We start from the raw sequence: 23,007 nt of genomic DNA, 5'->3' as shown, positions 1-23,007 counted from the left end.
GAACATTACCTGAGTGTAAGTCCAAGACATGAATGGCGCAAGAGCGTGCAACACAAACAAAGAATTTCCTCCACGAGGAAGTGGAGAAACTAGTGATTGTCATTGAGGAGAAATGGCTGGAGCTGGATATCAGCAAGAGTGGTCCGTCAAAAGTTTCACCCAAGGAAATGAGAAGAAGATGGAACCTAGCTGCAGAAGAATACTCTGCAGGGGTCAATACCACAAGACCTGGAAGCCAGTGCAAGAAGAAATGGCAGGACGTTGGTCAAGTAGTGAGTGTAAGTAATATCTTCATCTTTAAATTGAATTGCAATTGAAAATGTGACCATCTGTATGTGTCCCACCCATCAGAAGCACATCATGTCTGAAAATTAATATTTTCATCTTTTCAGAAGAAATTGGCCCACAACAAAAGGGAAAGACTGAGAACAGGAGGAGGTCTGCCAAATCTGCGCCAACTGTCACCCCTGGAACAGAGGGTTGCTGCTTGCTGAGTCGCACTGGCAGAAAAAGAATCGGCTCTGCACAAGCTGGACCCACATGCGAGGATGAGGGTGAGTCATTAAAATGCACCGTCGCCCTTCAAATCAACCTGCTGACTGGCCTGCTACATGCCAGACTACTCATGCCACCCATCCTGCCCTCTCCTGTGCTGCTAACCAATTGATTGTTCTGTTGTATTTGGCAGAAGAAGAAGACACTCCTCAAGATCCACCAGAGGATCCAGATGCGTGCACTCCAGATCAAGGCGGGTGGGGGGGGGAAGGAGGGGTCCATGGAAATGTGTTCACGGGAGAATGCTGACGGCGAAATGGATCAGTCCATAGTACAGGGAATCACACTGCCAGAAACCTCCATGAGCTCCTCCGCAACATTCCATGGGTTCACACCTTCCGAGGTCACGGGTCCCAGTGGCAGTCATGAAATGCATGTTGGGACACCCAGTCCCCCACCGTCCCAGCCTGCACCTCACACTGGAGGGCTGCCACTAGGCAGACTCAAGGCGAGGGGAAGGAGAAGCCAACCAGTCTCTCCTGAGATGCAGCCCTCAGCAGAGGTTAATCAGGTTTTGTCATAGGGTGAGGATACCAATGCCCTCACAAGATCACTCGTGGCGGCCGTCAGTGGGGTGTGTGATGAAGTAGCGACGCTGTTGGGTGTAATCTCAGCACTGAGACGGGAAATGAAGGCGGGCATTTCAGAGGATGTGCAAATGATGGCAGATGCCATGAGAGAACTAGCTTCTGCAATAAGGGCACAAAGGCCAGATACTCAAATGCCACTCCCACTTCAATCCACACACCAGCCACCGGTCAGAACCAAGCCGGGCCCCCAACCCCCCCCCCACCACCATCACCGACCCTATGAGGAAGTTCACTTTCCCCGAGATGTGGGTGAGGGATGGGTGCAGCCTTTCTTTGCTGTTGTTGCTGTTGTTGTCGTTGAAGTGCAATGTAAAATATCCAATAAAAGATATTTTGCATTAAAACTGAACCATGTTCCATTAGGACCACACAACATTTAGGGACAACTGTAAAAAGTAAAAATCCCTCACCCCTACAGTCATGCGTGCCTGCTATCCCTAGCCCTGGCGGGAGGGCTAGCCGGTGTGTTCTGCAGTCGGCAAGGTAGGACTGCTCTATTTTCAGTAGCTGATTTATCTTTCATTTATTTTTGAAGATGTTGTGCAGCTGTTGTGCAGAATATGTTGTGATGTTGTGCTGATGTTATGAAGGTCTTTAGTGCTGTTGAATCCTCTAACTCACCTCCCCCTGCCCCCGCACCCCCCCCCCCCCCCCCGCCATCTCTGGCTACCTGCGCTGATTTCTTAAATGTAGGTAAGGTTTTTCTGTGCCTACAAAAGTGGCCACATACACTGGCCTAAGTTAGTTTGGAGTAAATTTATTCTATGGCCAAAACAGGCGTAAGTGGCTTGTCACGCCCCCTTTTGGAGAGAACAAACTAAACTAGAAAAAAACCTAACTAACTGACTTACACTGGAGCAAGTTAAATGGGGAAATTTGCGATTTTTAAGTTATTCCAAAAAAAGCTACTTACTCCAAAAAAAACGGGGCAACTCTTGGGGAAATTTGAGCCCATAATCTTTACAATAGAGGACACTAACAATACTCCAACAGTGGATAGTCTAAGGGCTATAGGGGGGGAGGAACTTATCACAATCACTAAGGAGGTGGTACTCAGTAAGATAATGTGATTAAAGGCAGATAAATCCCCTGGACCTAATGGCTTGCATCCTAGGATCTTAAGAGAAATAGCGGCAGGGATTGTGGATGCATTGGTTGTAATGTACCAAAATTCCCTGGATTCTGGGGAAGTCCCAGCTGATTGGAAAACTGCAAATGTAACACCATTTAAAAAAGGAGGCAGACAAAAAGCAGGAAACTACAGACCACTTAGCCTAACATCTGTGGTTGGGAAAATGTTGGAGTCCATTATTAAAGATGCAGTAGCAGGACATTTGGAAAAGCAAAATTCAGTCAGGCAAAGTCAGCATGGATTTATGAAGGGGAAGTCATGTTTGACAAATTTGCTGGAGTTCTTTGAGAATGTAACGAACAGTGTGGATAAAGGGGAACCAGTGGATGTGGTGTATTTGGACTTCCAGCAGGCATTTGACAAGGTGCCACATAAAAGGTTACTGCACAAGATAAAAGTTCATGGGGTTGGAGATAATATATTAGCATGGATCGAGGATTGGCTAACTAACAGAAAACAGTGGGTCGGGATAAATGGTTCATTCTCTGGTTGGCAAGCAGTAACTGGTGGGGTGCCGCAGAGATCGGTGCTGGGACCGCAACTATTTACAATCTATATAAACGACTTGGAAGAAGGGACTGAGTGTAACGTAGCCAAGTTTGCTGACAATTCAAAGATGGGAAGAAAAGCAATGTGTGAGGAGGACACAAAAAACCTGCAAAAGGACTTAGACAGGCTAAGTGAGTGGACAATAATTTGGCAGATGGAGTATAATGTTGGCAGAAAAAAATCAAAGAGCAAGTTATTATTTAAATGGAGAAAGATTGCAAAGTGCCGCAGTACAGCGGGACCTGGGGGTACTTGTGCATGAAACTCAAAAGGATAGTATGCAGGTACAGCAAGTGATCAGGAAGGCCAATAGTATCTTGGCCTTTATTGCAAAGGGGATGGAGTATAAAAGCAGGGAAGTCTTGCTACAGCTATATAAGGTATTGGTGACACCACACCTGGAATACTGCGTGCAGTTTTGGTTTCATATTTACAAAAGAATATACTTGCTTTGGAGGCAGTTCAGAGAAGGTTCACTCGGTTGATTCTGGGGATGAGTGGGTTGACTTATGAGGAAAGGTTGAGTAGGTTGGGCCTCTACTCATTGGAATTCAGAAGAATGAGAGGTGATCTTTTCGAAATGTATAAGATTATGAGGGGCCTTGACAAGGTGGATGCAGAGAAGATGTTTCCACCGATGGGAGAGACTAGAACTAGAGGGCTTGATCTTATAATAAGGGGCCGTCCATTTAAAACAGAGATGAGGAGAAATTTATTTCCTCAGCGGGTTGTTAATCTGTGGAATTCGCTGCCTCAGAGAGCTGTGGAAGCTGGGACATTGAATAAATTTAAGACAGAAATAGATAGTTTCTTAAAGATAAAGGGGATAAGGGGTTATGGGGAGCGGGCGGGAAAATGGAGCTGAGTCCATGATCAGATTAGCCATGATCTTATTAAATGGCGGAGAAGGCTCGAGGGGTTGTATGGCCTACTCCTGTTCCTATTTCTTATGTTCTTATAATATACTTTAGGCTAAAAATTTGTTATAGCCCGGTTTGAGGCGGTGACACCGCCTGGGCGCTAATTTTCGCGCTGGCCAATGTTTATCATCTCCAACCGGAATATTCAGTATGAGCGCCCCAAGAAGTGTGTGGAGCACTAAGGGAAGCGTACCATGCTACTCTTAGGGCACTTTGGGGCAGTAGCGCTGCAAAGATAATGAAGTACTGGCGCTAGGAAACTGGCATCCTAGCGCTTTAAGAGGAGGTCAGCTGAACCAGCCAAAATATGAGAGAAAATTGAAGGGAGATTTGGAATCTTCAGTAGCAGTATGTCAGATCTCACAGAATAACAGCAATGTCAAAAGATTTGACACTGACCACCCACTTGATCCTGCTTTATAATATCGCCCAGGGAGCTTCCAGGGAACACCCGCCCTCCCTGTCGGTGATAGCGGCAGGCGCTACGGCAGGTGAAAGGAATGAAGTTCGGGAATGCGGTGCTAATGTCGCGTTGCACACTCATGATGTCACCAAGTAGGTGGAGCTAACTGATAGCGCCGCTGCTAAACCACCAATGAAGTTCATGGTAGGCACTAACAGAGCGGCACTTGGACGGCAAGCGCTTAGCGGCCTGTTAACACCCTTCTCGGATGCTATTGGGTGCCACTAAGCAAACAAATTTAAAGCTAAACAACATAACTATGTGTAATTTGAAACACAGAGAAGTAGAGTTGGTTGGACCACAAGAGTTTGTCTGTAGTACAGGTCGAGAACCTGGGAAATGTAAAACTGAGGCGCTACAGATTCAACATGTTGGAAAGGCATAATTGCAGTGTGACAAGTTTACATATGCAAAATCCATTATAAATGTAGATTGGAATTTATAATGGAGCATTTGACATTAAAATTACCAAAATGTAACAACAGAAAGTGAAGTTTTGCAGACAGAAAATGTGCACAGATGTAAGAATTTTACACCTCATTTTTTGGCTGTTACAAGGCCCCTTAAGCATCCAAAATGGCATCCACGGCACGTGCAGCCACTTCACCAGACGCCATATTTGTAAAGTGGTTAGTGTGCACACACATAATGGCCGCCAGCAGGATGCAGAGCAGGCAGATCAAGACATCAATCAACATGCAACAACTCAAATCTTCCTCCCCATCCCCGGCCTCCCTGATACCTCCCTCCTTCCTCTCTGCTTCCCGGCTGTGACCTGGTGCCGAAGGCCTACCTGCCCGAGTCAGGCAGACTCTCAATTTGGCTGATTGCGGCCAGCAAAAGGAGAAAAAAAATGTTAATCAGAAATGTTAAATTCAACAGCGCCCGAGGGAAACCCGTTCTTTCAGGTTTCCCGACCTCAAATTTCTGTCATTACACTTTAGCAATAATTATATCTATGGGTAACTATATCTAAAGATTTTGATACATCCGTTTAGAATAACTCCACAAGACTGTACATCTTCAGCTCAAACTGTTGTGACCTTGGTCTCTTTATTGTAACTCCAGAGTGAGGAGGCAGCATAGTAGTCTGCCTTTTATACCTGCTTGCCCAGGGTGTGCAGGTGACCCTGGAGTCTCCCACAGGTGTGCTCCCTGGTGGTAAGTCTTACATATTGCTAGTATTTACATACTTAACATCATTCGCCCCCAAAGTCTTGTGTACAGGTTATTTACAAGTTGAGGCGATCCGGAGCTCTACGTTCCCGGATTGATCGCCTGAGTTGAATTCCTGGCATGGGTGAGTCTGTCGGATCATTGCTGCACGGCCGCGCAGCTGGTCTGATCGGAATGTCGGGCATGGTGGGTTCATCCTCATAGTTGACAGCGAGGTCGATTGTATTAGTGGATCGCTGGGGGCCAGGTCCTTTCCAGTAGTTCCTGGTTATATGTAGTTCGCAGGTGGGTTTGGTCCAAGTGCTTTCTGCATTTGCCCATTACATGGTTTCACAACAAACACTCCATTTTCATCACAAACACTCCATTCCCCTCTTTGGCTAATACAGTGCTAGCAGCCCATCTGGGGCCATGATCATGGTCTACATCATTTATTCTGATGTCGCGTGGAGGAGCCATACGATCATGGTGCATTCTCTGCTGATAGCATATGGAAGGCCCGGTTCTGAGTTATTCAGCCCAGTGACTGGGTAGCACCTGGGATAGCCGGGTCTGTCTGGAGTCTACCGTAACACATGTGGTGCTTGGCTTTATGATTTGGGCTGCCCGCTCCGAACTATTGTCGCTGACCCTAAGGTCCGGCAAGCCAAGGATGGCAGATATGGTCTTGAGACTTTCAGTAGTGGCGGGAGGCCGCGTGGTCCCCATGGATCCTGGACCACCAACTGTGTGTAGCCTCCCTGCCTTTCTTTGCAATGTTGCAGGCTTGCCCCATAGGGGACAATCTGATGGGCTGAGCATTACATCTTTGCGATGGATAAGCTGCAACATCCCATCTGGTTCGCCGTTAGCAGACGATAATGTGGGATCCTGGCTGGTCCAGGTCCTAGTCTGGGGAGCCTTTACGGTTGACCCCTCGCTTTCTCGCACTTCCATAACAACGAGCAGGTCTGCGGGCTGTGCCGTTTCCACCCCGGTGGTGGGCAATGGTAGCCAACTGAGGGCATCAGCGCCGTTCTCCGAGCCTGGCCTGTGGCGGATCATGTTACAATGCACAGACAGTGTTAGACATATTCGAGACAAAGCATTGATAATGGTGCCTCTGCTCACCAAAAACTGTGAGATTGGCAGCTTGTCTGACTCGAGCAAATATTGGGACACGCTTTGGTACATCTCTTTTGTCCCGTGAACGCAGGCTACAGCCTTGGGTAACTTAGTGGATACATGCCACAACTGGTTGGGGTTCGCCCACTACTTTGGCTTGCTGTACAACTCGCCCGATCCCGTGTGATAACACATCACTTGCTACAAGTACTTTGTTAGATACATATACGACCGGTTGGTGTTCGCCCATTACTTTGGCTTGTTGTAAGGTACCCCTGACCCCATATGATAATACATCATTTGCCTCGAATGGGCGTTCACAGAGGTTGCACAGTGCAAACAAGTTATTGGAACGTAGTGGGTTCCTGGCCTTCTCAGTGGCCGTCTCTTTACCTTTGCCCCAAGCCCAGTCGTCTTCCTTGCTGGGCAACACATGCCTCTGTTTCGTTGCGGCGACATCCCGTGGTCTGGACGCACTCTCATCTCGTGGTCTGGACGCACTCTCGTCCCGTGGTCTGGACGCACTTTCGTCCCGTGGTCTGGATGCACTTTCGTTCCGTGGTCTGGACGCAGTCTTGTCCGTATCCGTGATGCCGACTGCCGCGATCGTCCTCCCCAGGGATTTTTCCTCTGGCGTCGGGAAGACGCATTTGGATCATTTTGGCCGGAGTCCCACTCTGCTTGGTCGACCCGGAGCCTCTTTCGTCGCGAAGAGGTAGTCGGCTTTGGGTGGTGGGTACCGCGCCTGTACTGCTGCTCGGTTGATCTTTACCTCCTCGTGGCCGTGATGAGTGGCCTGTGCCTTGGGGATCTGCAAATGGATCTGCACTTCAATTCCTGGTTCAGCTGAAGGTGGGGGCTTGCTTAGCCTTTGAGCAAGGGAGACGTCGTTCGCCGGAGAAGGTACACAGAGGTCTTCCCAGTTCCATCGAATCTTCCCCATCCACCTTCTACCGAGCAATGTTGGCCCATCATCTGAAACAATCCACAGTGGTAAATCGTGCACCGTTCCCTCATAGGATACTCTTATGTCCGCACTACCAATAACTGGTATCAGTTCCTTGGTGTAGGTGCGCAGCTTTGCCTGAATCAGGATCAGTTTGGGTCATTGTGCTCTGTCGCCCAACAGCCTCTTGAATGCCTTCTGGCTCATAATTGATTGACTTGCCACCGTGTCCCATTCCATGGAGACTGGAGTGTCATTAAGTTTAACTTTTAACATTATCGGAGGGCTTTTGGTGGTGAAGGTGGGTATCCCATACACTTCCCTCTTCATCCTCAGGTTGAGTTGCCTCTCCTGCTCGTTCAGCATGGTCCGCGTCGGATCGGTCACCTTCTGCCGACTCTGCCACATGGTGAGTCGCAGTATGTTGGCACATTCGCTGGAGGTGCCCCATTGTTCCACAGCCCTGGCACACGTAGTGCTTGAATCGACATTGATGGGCTCGATGATTACCCCCGCAGCGCCAACATGGTGCTAATGGATTCGCATTCACGCCCCATGGCAGGCTCAGAGTCATCCTAGGTCTGGCCTCTGCGGGCGTGTAGGCCCTGCCATGTACAGTTCTGTCTGCTGAAGGCATTATTTTATGCACAGTACTTGCCGGTGAGTTCCAATGCTGCAATGATATCTGTTTAGTGTTATCGTTTGCGGACATAAAGGCCTGGGCTATCGTGATGGCCTTGCTCAGATATAGGGATTCGGCAGACAGCAGTTTACGAAGAATGACCTTGATGGCCGATTCTAAGCACGAAAAAGTCCCGCAACACATCCCCCAAAAATCCAGCAAATATGCATGGTCCCGCAAGGCATCTTAGGTTGGCGACATAGCTCGCCATGTCCTGGCTCTTGGAGCGGTAGTGCCTATAAAAGCGATACCCAGCCATCAAAATACTCTCCTTCGGCTTGAGGTGTTCCCGAACCAGTGTGCACAGCTCTTCATATGTCTTCTCCGTTGGTTTCGTCGGTGCTAGCAGATTTTTGATGAGGCCATATATCGTGGACCCGCAAACGGTGAGGAGAATCACCCTGCGCTTGACTGCGGTTTCTTCCTTTTCCAGCTCGTTGGCCACGAAGTACTGGTCAAGACACTCAACGAAGGCTTCCCAATTATCACCCTCAGCAAACCTCTCAAGAATACCGACTGCAGCCATAACTGCGGGAAAGTTCGTGATCTGTTACTCGTCGCCAATTGTTATGTTTAGAATAACTCCACAAGAATGTACAGCTTCAGCTCAAACTGTTGTGACCTTGGTCTCTTTATTGTAACTCCAGAGTGAGGAGGCAGCATGGTCGTCTGCCTTTTATACCTGCTTGCCCAGGTTGTGCAGGTGACCCTTGGGTCTCCCACAGGTGCGCCCCCTGGTGGTAATCTTACATATTGGTAGTGTTTACATACATAACACCAACCATTAAAACCTGGAAAAGCTGATGAGCAGATTCAAAAAAGCTAACACAGCCCTATAAAAAAAACATACAGCTGCAAACCAACTCTGAATAAAGGTCTAATATCATGACCATTGCTTTATAATGAAAGAATATGTTAACATTCTTTTCTTGCATTGGATTTCATGATTTTTATTAGTGTTTTTGGGTGTAATGTATAATTGTAGTTGTAGTTTAAGCGAATCAGAAAAGTATGATGGATGATTCTCAATATCATGGATACATTCAAATTGTTACAAACATTTGTGCTGAAAGATAAAAACCTTTTTTTAATTTAATAATCAGGCTTTTTGATTGTCTTTTAAAAAGTTTATTTCTGAGTACCGTTTCTCCCTCCTCCTTTAGCTGGGCCTGTTCTTTTTGTCCTCTCTTGTCTTCCTGAAGTATACAGCACCAGCAGCAGAGAGGAAGGGCAGGCAACCTGTTCCAAGGCTTTAGTCACTGGAACTCTAAATCATCTTTCAGAATAACGCGCGGCAGGCACAGGAATAACTGTCCTTGTAGATAGGTGCATGATATCTTCTCATAATAATAGATGCAATCTTGAACTCTGCGGGGAGAGGAATTTCTTGTTTTCTCAGCTTTCTGAGCCACATATGAAATGTGGCTGAGAAGGTAAGCATACTACTTTTAGGTGGAATTCACTACCAGGGTTAGTGGTTGAGGCAGAAACTATGTCAACACTGAAGATTAGATTGAATAAGTGCATGAAGGAAAATGGGATAAAGTAATATGGGAACGGGGTAGGTAAATGTGTTTAATGGAGATGAAATGTCAACACGAACCGGTTGGGCAGAGTGGCCTGTTTGCAAGCTGTATCCTCTATGTAAGTAGTCATAATGGTGTGCATTGGGACATGAATTTTTCTTAACTTAAGGTGATGTTCTGCCCACATTCCATCAGTCATATTATAGAGGGAGTACCTGAAGTACAAAAAAGTGCAATTTGTTCAGTGGTGGATTTAGAAATATTTGCAGCAGGAAGTGAACTCTAATGGTGTAAATTATTTTCCCAGGGAGGTCTGGAGGCATGCCCTCTCTAAGAAGGTTTTGATTTTTAACACTGTTTTAGTGCTTTTTTCAGCATTTTCAAGTGTATTGTAATTCAGCATTTAGGAGAGGCTGAGATAGAGTTCAGCGAAATTAAGGAGAGAGAAACCCAGAGAGCAGTCTACCGCTGGTGCGAGTTTCAGCACAAATGAGCTTCAGTGCACACGCAGAAGAGGTAAGAATACTTTATTCAGTGACTGCAACAGAGCCAGAAAAGCTGATTTAGAAGCTGTTGCAATATTAGAGGTTGAGAAAACTGACTGTCCACTCCAAATTCAGGAAGTTGGCAACAATACATTTAGGGGTCAAAATTTAATCCTGCTGTTTCTGAGGCGGAGGCCAGCAACCCACCACAATTAAAGGGACTGTTCCACACACTTAAGCAATGTAACAATAATTGTAAGTCAGAGAAAAAAAGTGTAATGGATCATGTAAAATGTGCAAATGATAATCTGAATTGTATATACGCAACCAGCGAAGAAAAACCGTGCGATTATATAAAATGTGTAATGGATGATCTGAACTGTGCACATACAACCAGCGAGAAAAAGTCGCGCGATTGCATTTAGACCCACAGTGTGTCCAGCATAATTGTGTGATGCAGGGGTTCAACTGCATGCAGCCAATGCTGTAACCTGTGTCACGGGGACCAAAGTCATGCACCATGGAGTGTGGTCACAAGCAGCCAACACACACGAGCTGCAGAGCAAGTGACCTCAGCAGGGCAATGGCACCAGTATCGATACCATGCCCCTGATTGGTTCCACCTCTCAGGCACCCAATGGCACCAACTGCCACGAGCCTGAAGAAGCAGACTGCAGTAAGGCGCAGTCCCCAGACCCCATCGCCACCAAGGCCATACCCCTAGATGTAGGGTCACCCGCCACAGTTCCCCCAAAGGAAACAGGCACCAGCCAGGATCCCAAACGACGCTCAAGCCAGCGAGTCAGCAGTTCACTGTGCACTGCTAGACGACAGCTCCTCAGGGAGCAGCTGTGATCCAGGGCACAAAGAAAGGACAGGGAGGTCACAGGCATCTGTGAACCGGTCTGAGGCTAGGGACCACGGCAACAGCCCCGTGAGCAGGCTACACGAGCCAACCGGGTTCCCACTGCCAGCACCAGGCACTGAGCTGCCACCTGACTGCAAGGACACAACCCAGCAGCTCCGAAACTAGCTTGTCCTCACGCACCGGTCACTGCATCGATAAGGCATCTAAAGTACTTATCGCACCATGGAACCACAAAAACAATGCAAAACCCATTTTCCTGAACGTGAATGTACATGAATGCTTGGAGCCCCCGCCATAATCAATGTGGGGGTGGGGGGGGGGGGCGGGGTGGGGGGAGAATGGACACACACACACAAACAGCAACCACCAGACCTCTACTGCACCAACCACTCACCCAAGATTGAAGTGACCTGTCAAGGGTAAATCAGACAGAGCCCACATAGAGCTAAGCCCAGAGCACAGCCAACGCAGAGGCATTTTGCACGAAAGGCTCAGGGGAGAGTGATGTCATGTATCCTACATGGCTACTGTTGGTACTATCATAAGATGTGCCACCAGAGGGCACAGCAGTGGGATACTTGTAGGTTACCTGTCCAGGTGTGTCTGGTCTAGTAAAAGGCAGGCCACCAGGTGTGATCCTCACTTTGGAATAAACTAATAAAGAACTAAGGTCACTACAGTTCAAGTACAACATATTGCCTCGTGGAGTCATTACTAGAGCATCTAAGGACACAACAGAGACCAATTAATGTGGTGCATGCGCAGCAGAGGTAATGTCCAATGGATTAAGAGGCAATTTAAGGCTGATTTTAAAAGTTGTTGAATCAGTGAGGTTTTGAGCCCAGAGTCAAGCAATATAAACAGGCCAGACTGCATACTGTCTATGCAAATCATGGACCATTGGCAACTATGGATTTGTACATTGTTATCAAGGCTTCTAGATTTTGGTTTCAACTGCAAACATATAATAAAACAACACCCGGTCAAGTTAGCATTTCTAAAGCAAACACCAGAGAAAATAATGCTTATGCTGACTACGAATAAATAGCCTTTTCGAAAACACTTCCATCTGCTCTGAAAAATGTTTATTGTCCTGTACATTTAAATACTCATTGGGTACGCTGGGTGCAACTTGGTGTGCCACCTATGCGCTTAACTAACAGTCTCACATTCAGCCTGTAGCCTTGCAATTGGCTTTTTATGCACAAGAAGGTAGCGTGTTATAATTGTTTCCAATCATAATATGGAAGATGAAGATTCTGAAGGATTACACATTTCCGGTTCCTGATGATGAATTTACAAGAATGTTGCCTGGGCTGGAGAATTTTTGCTTTGAGGAAAGGTTGGAGATGCTGGGCCTGTTTTCTTTGGAACAGAGGAGGCTGAGGGGAGACCTGATTGAGGTGTATACAATTATGTGGGGCCTGGATAGAGTGGGTAGGAAGGACCTGTTTCCCTTGGCAGAGGGGTCAACAACTTGGGGGCATAGATTTAAAGTAATTGGGGGGAGGTTTAGAGGAGATATATGGGGAAATGCCTTCATCCAGGGGTGGTGGGGGTCTGGAATACACTGACTGAAAGGGTGGTAGGGGCAGAAACCCTCACCATATTTAAAAAATATTTGGATGTGCACTTAAAGTGCCGTAACCTGGATAGCTCTTGGTCGGCTGGTTCAGACACGATGGGCCGAAATGGCTTCCTTCTGTGCTGTAAATTTCTAAGATTCTATGATGTTTCCCTATGGTGAACATCAAGTTTAAAGGAATTCTGGTTTGTAAGTTTGTCAATCACTTCACTACACACCACAAACAAAGGAATCTCCCCCAAAAGCACTGCCCTTTCCAGTGAATTTTCTCTATTTAAGGATCACCTGTTTTAAAAGATGTAATAATGTTTCATGATAGTGCACTTTAGCCAGGATTAAATGTTGATATTTGTTTGAACAATGCTGTTGGCCCAATAGATGCATCTTTTTTTGAGAAAAGGCTGTTGGCTGCTAAAATTCTGCCTAAATCTATTATTTATACTTGCCAACATTCAATTGGGAAACCCAGGTGTCAATTAACACCTTGCAATGCATTGTGCATTTGCTGTTCTGCACTTGTGCTAAAATATCGGGTGTACACAGAAATGACAGCTTGCAAAGTGCTGTGGGTCAATTTTAAAGTGACGAGAACAAGCATCAGTAACAAGAACAACATTTATATAGAACCTTTAACGTAGAAAAATATCCAAAGGTACTTCATAGAGGTGCAATCAAACAAAAAAAAAGCATTGTGTAAGTAGTGTGGGCAAACAAAAAACACGGACAGCTTGCTCAGAGAATGCGAGGTGAGCAGCTATAGATTTTTGATGCTCCGATCTCAGGAAATGTTATCACCCGGAAATGTTGATTAAGTGATTAAGTTATAATTTCACAACCATTCCTCTGAAGTTAATTAATTTTAAATCTATAGAAAAACAACAAATAAGAAAAAGCTAGACAAACCTAGATGGTTTATCTCTTACGCTTATTCTGTTGGAAATAAAGCGGTTACCGCCAGTTAACGGAATATCAATGGGTTTGTCTTCAGTTGAAATTCCTGCCATCTGGGGCCTGGAAAATAAGATATTACATTCAGTCACTTTCAGTTACATGGGAGGAAAAGAAAAATAACAGCAATTATTATAATATTCTGTTCAAAAAATGTTAGAATTTTGAGGAAAGCTATTTAAGAAACAGGGCAAAGTTTCATATCCTGCAAGTTTTCCAGCAATCAAGATTTTGTTTCTGATGTTTAACATTATATACCATGTAACAACCAAAGCATTAAAAAGTATAAATTATAATTATTTTTAATTTAAAGTAAATATTCAAAGGAGAATCAGTGAGTGCATGTGTCTTTGGATAGGGGAGTACTTTCAGCATAATGCATTTTAGCTACTTATAAAGTGTCAGTAAATGAAGAGAGATAGAGGCCAAAATTCTGCTGTTAAGTCTAGCTTGAGTGCATCAGAAGGGCTGCAAATTAGGCCAGGTCCCAGATACATCAGGAGCCTCTGCCCATCTCAAACAAGGATACAGGCATCAGAGGAGGGGATACATAGGCCAGGAGTTTTCTCATCCTGGCCTGGCGGAAGATTGGCAGGCCAGTATACCAAGTGAAAGTAGGCTTAATGGTCTGCCAACTCATAGATTTGTGATTCACTTGGCGGTCCAGGCCTGAGTCTTGGCCTGGATCTTTGAACATTTTTATGCTCTCTGTGGTCACTTGCTACAACTATTTTGTAGATTCCCGTCTGGCAGATGTACAAGCTGCGACCCATGTATTGTGGGCATTCGGTATGTATATTTATATCAGCCCACCCACTGATAATAGATGCTTTGACAGGATCAGCGCCAGAGGTCATAGACGGTAGCATCCTGGCACTTCTTCCATGATTTCAGGTACACATATTTTAGATACATACTTTTTTCTTTTTAGAATTAATTTGCTTTCTATTTTCAGGATTCCTCAGACCCACAAGCCACATGAATGATGCAAGTTTTTAGTGGATCAAGGGACTAATCTGTAAATTGTCATGTTGCACCAGATGGGGTGTTGATCTAACTCAAGGCACGAATAGGGCGGGTAGAACAAGTGGGAATCTCCCCCCATGACGTTTTTGCGAGAGGCCCCGGCCATTTACACCTGGGCCACATTTCCATTTGACTGACGGGCTGCCATCCCAATCACATTGGGAATCGGGCAGCCCATCCACATGTTGCGTTCAATTTCTGGCGTGACTCATGAGGCCTATTTAAAGCAGGAATTCTTCTCTTAAAGAGGGGCTGCTTGCATTACTTGAATTTTTCATTGAAGAACACTTGAAGATAGCCTGTTTACGGAGAGGAGTAGAAGGTTTCCCCCCACTCCCACCCCACATTTTTCTGTGGAGGCCCTAGTGGACAAAGTGAGGTCAAGGAGGGAGGTACTCCTCCCCAGCACCCGCATGAGCATCCCCAAGGCCACCATAATGCAGGTCTGGAGGTCAGTGTCACCAAGATCACCCTCAGGTCCTGGGTTCAATGCAGAAAGAAGTCCAGGGGGCGAAATTCAGTAGCTTCCCCTTTGGGGCGATAAATTTTAACTTTTAGAAAATTCAGCGCCCGGCGAAATATCTTTCACATTGTGAGAAATTGGCCGTTTTCGTCCCAGGAGTGAAGGGGGTGGTAAATGAGGCATGGATGGTCTCAACTGGATGCTGAGGGATGCTATTCACAGTTACCCAATTTCAGCTGAGTTGCATTCAGCAATTAGCCTTCAATCCTTGACTCCAGCTCGATCTAGCTCTTAAAGGGAAGGTAATTTCAACCATCTGCTGCTCATTTTCAGCATTGCTCGACTTGAGTCAGTTATCTCTACATCTCAGCAACTGAGAGACCTTTTGTGAAATGGCTGCTGCGACTTCCGCTTCAAGGGAGAGGGTACGCGGTTTAGTGATGTGGCGCTGGAGACATTGGTGGGGACAGTGGAAAGGAGGAGGGTGTCAGTGTTCCCTCCATCGGGAATGAGGCCATCTCCACAGGTTTTCAGGGCCATGTGGCCCAGGAGGTGTCGGCCAGCACAGTGGTGGACAGAACTCTCAAATAGCGTAAAAAAAAATTCAATGACCTCAATCGGGTGGTGAAGATGAGTACATGCTTCCACACCTCCTACATACCAGCCTCTGAACTTCTGCCTGTGTGCACTGTGCAAAGCAGCACTTCCCCATCACTCAACCACCAAGCATCTACAGCTACTCACACTCACATCCTCATGTAGCCTTGCCTACATTCACAGCTATTCATCCACAGCAGGCATGTCTTCCACATACATAGCTGGCCAAGATGGCACATAATGGGCTCAAATTTCCCCAGGAGTTGCCCCGCTTTTTTTGGAGCAAGTAGTTTTTTTGGAGTAACTTAAAAATCGCAAATTTACCTATTTAACTTGCTCCAGTGTAAGTCAGTTAGTTATGTTTTTTTTAATTTTTGTTTTTTTTCTCCAAAAGGGGGCGTGACCAGCCACTTATGCCTGTTTTGGCCATGGAAGCAAATTTGGCCAGCTAAAAATTACTTCAACAGTGTATGTGGCCATTTTTGTAGACACAGAAAAACCTTACCTACATTTAAGAAATCAGCATGGGGAGCCGGGGCGGGGGGGGGGGGGGCGCGCGGGGGAAGGTGAGTTCGAGGATTCTAAAGCACTAAACACCTTCACAGCATCAGCACAACATCAAAACAACTTCAGCACAACATCTTCACGAAATCATCAAAAATAAATGAAAGATAAATCAGATACTAAAAATAGAGCAGTCCTGCTTTGCCGACTGCAGAACGCACCGCCTAGCACTTCGGCCAGGGCTAGAGGCGGCAGGTACGCATGACTGTAGGGGTGAGAGATTTTTACTTTTTACAGTTGTCCTGAAATGTTGTGTGGTCCTAATGGAACATGATTCAGTTTTAATGCAAAAAATCTTTCATTGGAAAGTTTACAATGCACTTCCACAACAACAAGAACAACAGCAAAGAAAGGCTGCACCCATCTCTCACCCACATCTCGGGGAATGTGCACTTCCTCATAGGGGCGGTGATTGTGGTGGAGGGGGCTGGGGTCCCGGCTTGACTCTCAACAGAGGCTGGTCTGGGGATTGCAGTGGGAGTGGCATTTGAGTATCCGGCCTGTGTGCCCTTACTGCAGCAGCTAGCTCCCTCATGGCCTTTGCCATCGTCTGCACTCCCTCTGACATGCCTGCCCTCAGTTCCCGTCTCAGTGCTGATATTGCTCCCGACAGCATCGCTACCTCATGACGCATCCCACTGACGGTGGCCACGAGTGATTGAGTAAGGGTATTGATCTCCTCACCCAATGACATAACTTGATGTACATCTGATGAAGGCTGCATCTCAGGAGAGAATGGTCGGCTTCTCCTTCCCTGCTGTGGGTCTGCATAGCGGCACACTTCCAGTGCAAGGCGCAAACTGGGGCCCTGGGTGTTCCAACCCGCATTCCACCACCGGCACTGGGACCCGCAACCTCGGAAGGTGTGCAACAAGGAATGTCGTGGCAGAGCTCATGGTGGTGTTTGGCAAAGTGATGCCCTGTACCATGGACTGATCCATATCACGATCAGCATTCTCCTGTGAACACAGACCCATGGATCACTCTTTCCCCCACCCGCCTTGGTCTGGAGTGGACACATCTGGATCTTCTTGTTGATTTTCAGGTTGTTCAGGATTATCTTCTTGTTCTGCAAAATACAACAGATCAGTCAAATGGTTAGCAGCACAGGAGGGGGCAGGATGGGTGGAATGAGTAGTCTCATGCGTAGCAGGCCAATCAGCAGATTGATTTGAAGGGCGACGATGCATTTTCATGATTGAGCCTCATCCTCGCGTGTGGGCTCAGCTTGTGCAGAGCTGATTCTTTTTCTGCAGGTCAACTCAGCAAGGCAGCGACCCTCTGTTCCAGGGGTGACAGTTGGTGCCGATTTGGTGGACCTCCTCCTGTTCTAGTTCTCTCCCTTTTGTTATCGGCCGATTTCTTCTCCAAAGCTGAAAATATAAATTTTGCCACATGGTGAGCTTCTGATGGATGGGACATACACAGATGATCACAGTAACAATTGCAATTCCATTTAAAACTCAAGCTAATACTTACATTCACTACTTGACCAATGTCCTGCCATTTCTTTTTGCACTGGCTTCCAGTTCTTGCGGTATTCACCCCTGCGGAGAATTCTTCTGCAACTAGGTTCCAGCGTCTCCTCATTTCTTTGGGTGGAACTTTTGTGGGACCACTCTTACTGATATCCAGCTCCTGCCCTCTGTCCTCAATGACAGTGACTAGTTTCTCCACTTTCTCATGCAAGAAGTTCTTCATTCTTGTTGCATGCTCTTGCGTCATTGATGTATCGGATTCACACTCAGGTAATGTTGAAAAAACACAGTTCTCACCTTGCATGCACCCATGCAGCACTCCTTTCCACTCCCTCAGCCACCCAAAAATCAATATTAACACCTTACCTTCCAATATGGCCCAATGCCAAAGCTGATGATGCACTGAGGACCCTTTAAATGGCCGATTGCCAAGGTTCCTGGCCCAGTGCGCGCACATGCTTCAACGCGCATGCGTGCACGCACAAATGGACATGCGTCCCCCTGCCGGCATTCAAAGATATGCTGGGCCCAAGCCCCGCCCCCGTGCCAGCTGCGCTGAGCAAGCGCGACCCAAACTCCGCCCCCCGCAGGTTTCGCAGCACCATGCCACGGGACCACAGGAATCCAGGAGTGGCCAAATTATCCCGGTAAATTTTCATCGCGTTTTCTCCACCACAAAGTCGGTGCACTATGTCTAACTAAGCCGCTCCAAGCGTCTGGGGGAATTTGGGCCCATAAGAAGGGAGCAGCAGTGCACTGGAGATGGGAAACCTCAACTGCGTGAGCTGAGTGACCTTGAGGAGTAAGTGCTATGGCTCATTGGTCCGCAGGTGGTGAGTGACGCAGCCGGCAGATACGTCGACCCTGTTGGGGGAAACAACGGTAACTTTATCCCCTCCTTTTCTCATCCCACTTATCCCTCACACCAGAAGGCTTTCTCACTTTCCAGCTCCTGATACTGCCTGCATTCCTTGCTCCATTCCTGCCCCACTGCCCTCACCTTAATGCAAGTCTTGTGCCATTTATGCTTTCAGATAACCAGCCAGCAGATGTGAAACCTGTATCTAAGCACCCCACCCGACCCCCCCACACCCGTTTATCCCAACTCTCTGCTTCCTATCTGCCAACCAGTTCTCTGTCCACGTCAGTACATTACCCCCAATACCATGCGCTTTGATTTTGCACACCAATCTCTTGTGCGGGACCTTGTCAAAAGCCTTTTGAAAGTCCAAATACACCACATCCACTAGTTCTCCCTTATCCACTCTACTAGTTACATCCTCAAAAAATTCCAGAAGATTTGTCAAGCATGATTTCCCTTTCATAAATCCATGCTGACTTGGTCCGATCCTGTCACTGCTTTCCAAATGCGCTGCTATTTCATCCTTAATGATTGATTCCAACATTTTCCCCACTACTGATGTCAGGCTAACCGGTCTATAATTACCTGTTTTCTCTCTCCCTCCTTTTTTAAAAAGTGGTGTTACATTAGCTAACCTCCAATCCATAGGAACTGATCCAGAGTTGATAGACTGTTGGAAAATGATCACCAATGCATTCACTATTTCTAGGGCCACTTCCTTAAGTACTCTGGGATGCAGACTATCAGGCCCCGGGGATTTATCGGTCTTCAATTCCATCAATTTCCCTAACACAATTTCCCGCCTAATAAGGATATCCTTCAGTTCCTCCTTCTCACTAGACACTCGGTCCCCTAGTACTTCCGGAAGGTTATTTGTGTCTTCCTTCGTGAAGCCAGAACCGAAGTATTTGTTCAATTGGTCTGCCATTTCTTTGTTCCCCACTATAAATTCACCTGAATCCGACTGCAAGGGACCTACATTTGTCTTCACTAATCTTTTTCTCTTCACATATTTATAGAAGCTTTTGCAGTCAGTTTTTATGTTCCCTGCAAGCTTCCTCACGTACTCTAATTTCCCCCTCTTAATTAAACCCTTGGTCTTCCTCTGTTGAATTCTAAATTTCTTCCAGCCCTCAGGTTTGTTGCTTTTTCTAGCCAAATTATATGCCTCTTCCTTGGCTTTAACACTATCCTTAATTTCCCTTGTTAGCCATGGTTGAGCCACCTTCCCCTTTTTTTTAACTCCAGACAGGGATGTACAATTGCTGAAGTTCATCCATGTGATCTTTAAATGTTTGCCATTGCTTATCCACCGTCAACCCTTTAAGTATCCTTTGCCAGTCTATTCTAGCCAATTCACGCCTCATACCGTCGAAGTTACCTTTCCTTAAGTTCAGGACCCTATTTTCCGAATTAACTGTGTCACTCTCCATCTTAATAAAGAATTCGACCATATTATGGTCACTCTTCCCCAAGGGGCCTCGCACAACAAGATTGTTAATTAGTCCCTTCTCATTACACATCACCCAGTCTAGGATGGCCAGCTCTCTAGTTGGCCATCCTAGAAGAGGAGGAAGAGCAGGGGTAGGAGCCAAGCACTGTGTCGTGGCTTCTGTCACCCACAGGCAGCAGCTCAGATACTGGCACTACATGTTCATTGGAGGTTAGGTTAGTCGAGGGGTCTGCACTGGGTGACGCACCGTGCCCTCGCGGGCTACAGCAAGGCCAAGGGGAAAGGGAACCTCAGGAGCCATGTCTCCGGAAGGCGAGTTCTGCTGCACAAGACTCGGATGAGCAGCTTGATGTGGAGGTATTCACACAAAGTGTGATGGTCATGCACTCTGACATTATAGGTGCAATGGCAAGAGTGCCCGAGCACTTCTCGGCAGTGCTAAGGAGTGTGGAAGAGTCTGCCTCCAGCATTTCACGGAGTTCTGCGCATACCATGGAGCTCATCATTGCCAGTCTGCAGACAATGGTGGACTCCCAGAGAGATTGTGTGGATCCAGACCACATGATGCGTGTCATGAGCAATGTGGCATCTTGCATTGCAGCAGTTGGAAGCAACACAACATCTTGATGCTGTAATGCAGACATGGAAGCTCAGAATGCTCTCATGCAGTCTCAGCTGGATGCCATGCAATGTCTTGGTCCTGTCATGCAGTCAGTGACTGCTGGCATCAAGTCTGAGACTGTTCTCACTCAGTCTCTGCTCGGTGCCATGCATGGTCTGACTGCTGTCAAGCGGTCAATGACTGCTGGCGTCTAGTCTCAGACTGCTCTCATGTTGTCTCACCTGGATGCCAGGCATGCTTTGACTCCTGCCATCACCGTTAGGTCCACCACAGCCCACTGGGATCTCATGGTGTCGCAGCAGCCCAGCAATTTGTGCTCCAGCAGATTGGTGGGGATGCTAAGGTGCTGTCCCGGGGGAGTGGCACTGGGACAGTGTAGCAGGAACCTCAAGTCCTCTCTCACGATGACAAATTCTTGAGCCCACCACTGCCACTCCGCCACTGCACTTGTCGCTGCCTGTCACCCAGCCAGCCAAGACTGCCGCCACCCAGCCTGAGGTGGTGCAGTCCACAGCTGGGCCTTCCAGGCCCAGAGCTGGTCGAGGGCATTCTGCAAGGCCATCTGTAGTCTCTGGCCCTGACACACAGCAGCCTTCCACTAGCCGTGCTGCAGACACAGGAAACACACTGCGGAGGAACACTAGAATAGTTAAAACAAAGAGGGGATTATAAGGAAATGCACAAAGGTGATTATTAAATACATCATGATAGCGTTTATTGTTGTTATATAAATTTTGATTGGGACGTCCAGAGGAACCGGGAAGTGGAATGGTATTCACTGGAAACGAAGTCTGATGAGACAGTCACGGACCACCCTTGCAGAGTTGCAATTGGCTGACTGCCTTCTCCGTCGCTGGTGTTGTTGCCCCTGCTCCTCTTCGTCCTCCTCCTCAGGCGGTGCGGCTATGCCTGGTGGCAATGGTTGTGTCCTCATGATGGCTAAGCTGTGCAGCATGCAACAAATGATGACGAATAGGGACCCCCGCTCAGACAAGTACTAGAGGACTCCACCCGAGCGGTCAAGACAGCGGAACCATTGCTTTACCACTCTGATGGTCTGCTCAATGGTATTCCTGGTGGCAGCATAGCTCTCATTGTATGAGAGCTGGGCAGGAATGCTGGAGTTATGGAAGGGAGTCATGAGCTAGGCGGAGAGCAGATAGCCCTCTTTTCCCAGCCGCCAGCTTGATGTGGTGGCTGGAAGAAATCTGGCACACCGGTCTGACGTAGGTTGAAGGCATCATAGCTGCTGCTAGGATAGCGGTCATTGACGGTGAGGATTCTGCAGGAGTGTTCACGCACCAACTGCACATTCAGTGAGTGGTAGCCTTTGCAGTTACGGGAGATCCCCGCAAAGCGATGTGGGTGCCATCAATGGTACCCTGCACATGGGGAAACTGGCTATCCTGATGAAGCCACATGCATGCTCGTGCTGTTTCTCCCTGATCATGGGGAAGGAAATATGGTCCCTTCTCCTTCTGTATAGAGCATCAGTGACCTCGCGGATGGACGACAAACTGGGAGATGTTGGAGATGTCCCGTCGCACCCAGGAAGGATCCATTGGCGTAGAAATTGAGTGTGATGGTGACCTTGACTGCCACTGAGAGAGCCGTCCCCACCCTAGTCTGAGGCTCGTGGTCCGGTTGCAGCAGATGCCAGAGCTCTGTAACCACGTCCTTGCTGAAGTGCAGCCTTCGAATACACTGTTCCTCAGTGAAATTGATGCAGGAGAATTACTGCCGGAATACTCTGGGAGGGTAAGTTCTCCTGTTGGGCCTTCTCTCTCTGGCCATATTTTGCTGTCTTTCTCCCCGTCTTGCTTTATGTCCTTCTCCCTGTGCTGCTCCCTGTCTTTCTCTCTCTCTGCATTTGTCTCTGCCGTCGCGGTCGAGTGCCAACACAGCCCCCATGAAACAATACAAATGTCATCGTTTTAAAACTGCCCTCAATGTATACTTAAAAGTCTTGACAGGAGATTAATCCTTGAATTGTAAATCGCTGCAATCTGTCCACCAGCTACTCTGTCTATGTGTTCGCCAGCTGCACAGAATAATGGCTGACAAAAATTAATACTAAAGATGGCACCTTTAAATGGCGCAACTCGACGGGTGAAGCTGCGTTGTCAATGCCAGGCGGTAAGTGAGGGGGTGCAGCCGAATTTCTCTTCTGGGGCAGTAATGGGGCATTGCGCATGGCGCTCTCGGCATGAGTGAAGCGCTACCTCTTTGTGCCTCCGCAAAATCCCCGCCCAATTTCACGGGGGTGCTGTTTTTGGCACGCCCGGACCAAAAAACATTTGTGCATCATTCGGTAGGCGCACAGGAGCCCAATTTCGGTCCCTCAATTACCATATAAGAGCAGAAAGGGTGAGTACAGTTCTTAACTTCTTTACCTCTCTCAACATTCCTGACA

At 47.3% G+C, this 23,007-nt stretch overlaps 1 protein-coding gene across 6 annotated transcripts in view; it reads right to left on the bottom strand.

Moving 5' to 3' along the window:
- Positions 1–23,007, bottom strand: part of armc3 (armadillo repeat containing 3) — a 350,931-nt gene that overhangs the window by 53,343 nt on the left and 274,581 nt on the right. For 5 of the 6 annotated variants that reach the window (XM_070881406.1, XM_070881407.1, XM_070881408.1 and 2 more), the window contains exon 15: positions 13,485–13,592. The exons of the other annotated variant lie outside the window; for it this stretch is intronic. In XM_070881406.1, coding sequence (XP_070737507.1) covers positions 13,485–13,592 — 108 coding nt within the window. The remainder of the gene's footprint in view (positions 1–13,484; positions 13,593–23,007) is intronic. 6 annotated transcript variants of the gene reach the window in all.

The sequence above is a fragment of the Pristiophorus japonicus genome, chromosome 5 (genome assembly GCF_044704955.1).
Source record: "Pristiophorus japonicus isolate sPriJap1 chromosome 5, sPriJap1.hap1, whole genome shotgun sequence".
In the NCBI taxonomy this organism is placed as follows: Eukaryota; Metazoa; Chordata; class Chondrichthyes; family Pristiophoridae; genus Pristiophorus; species Pristiophorus japonicus.
Note: the sequence above shows the minus strand (reverse complement) of the source record. Positions and strands in the feature narration are given on the sequence as shown.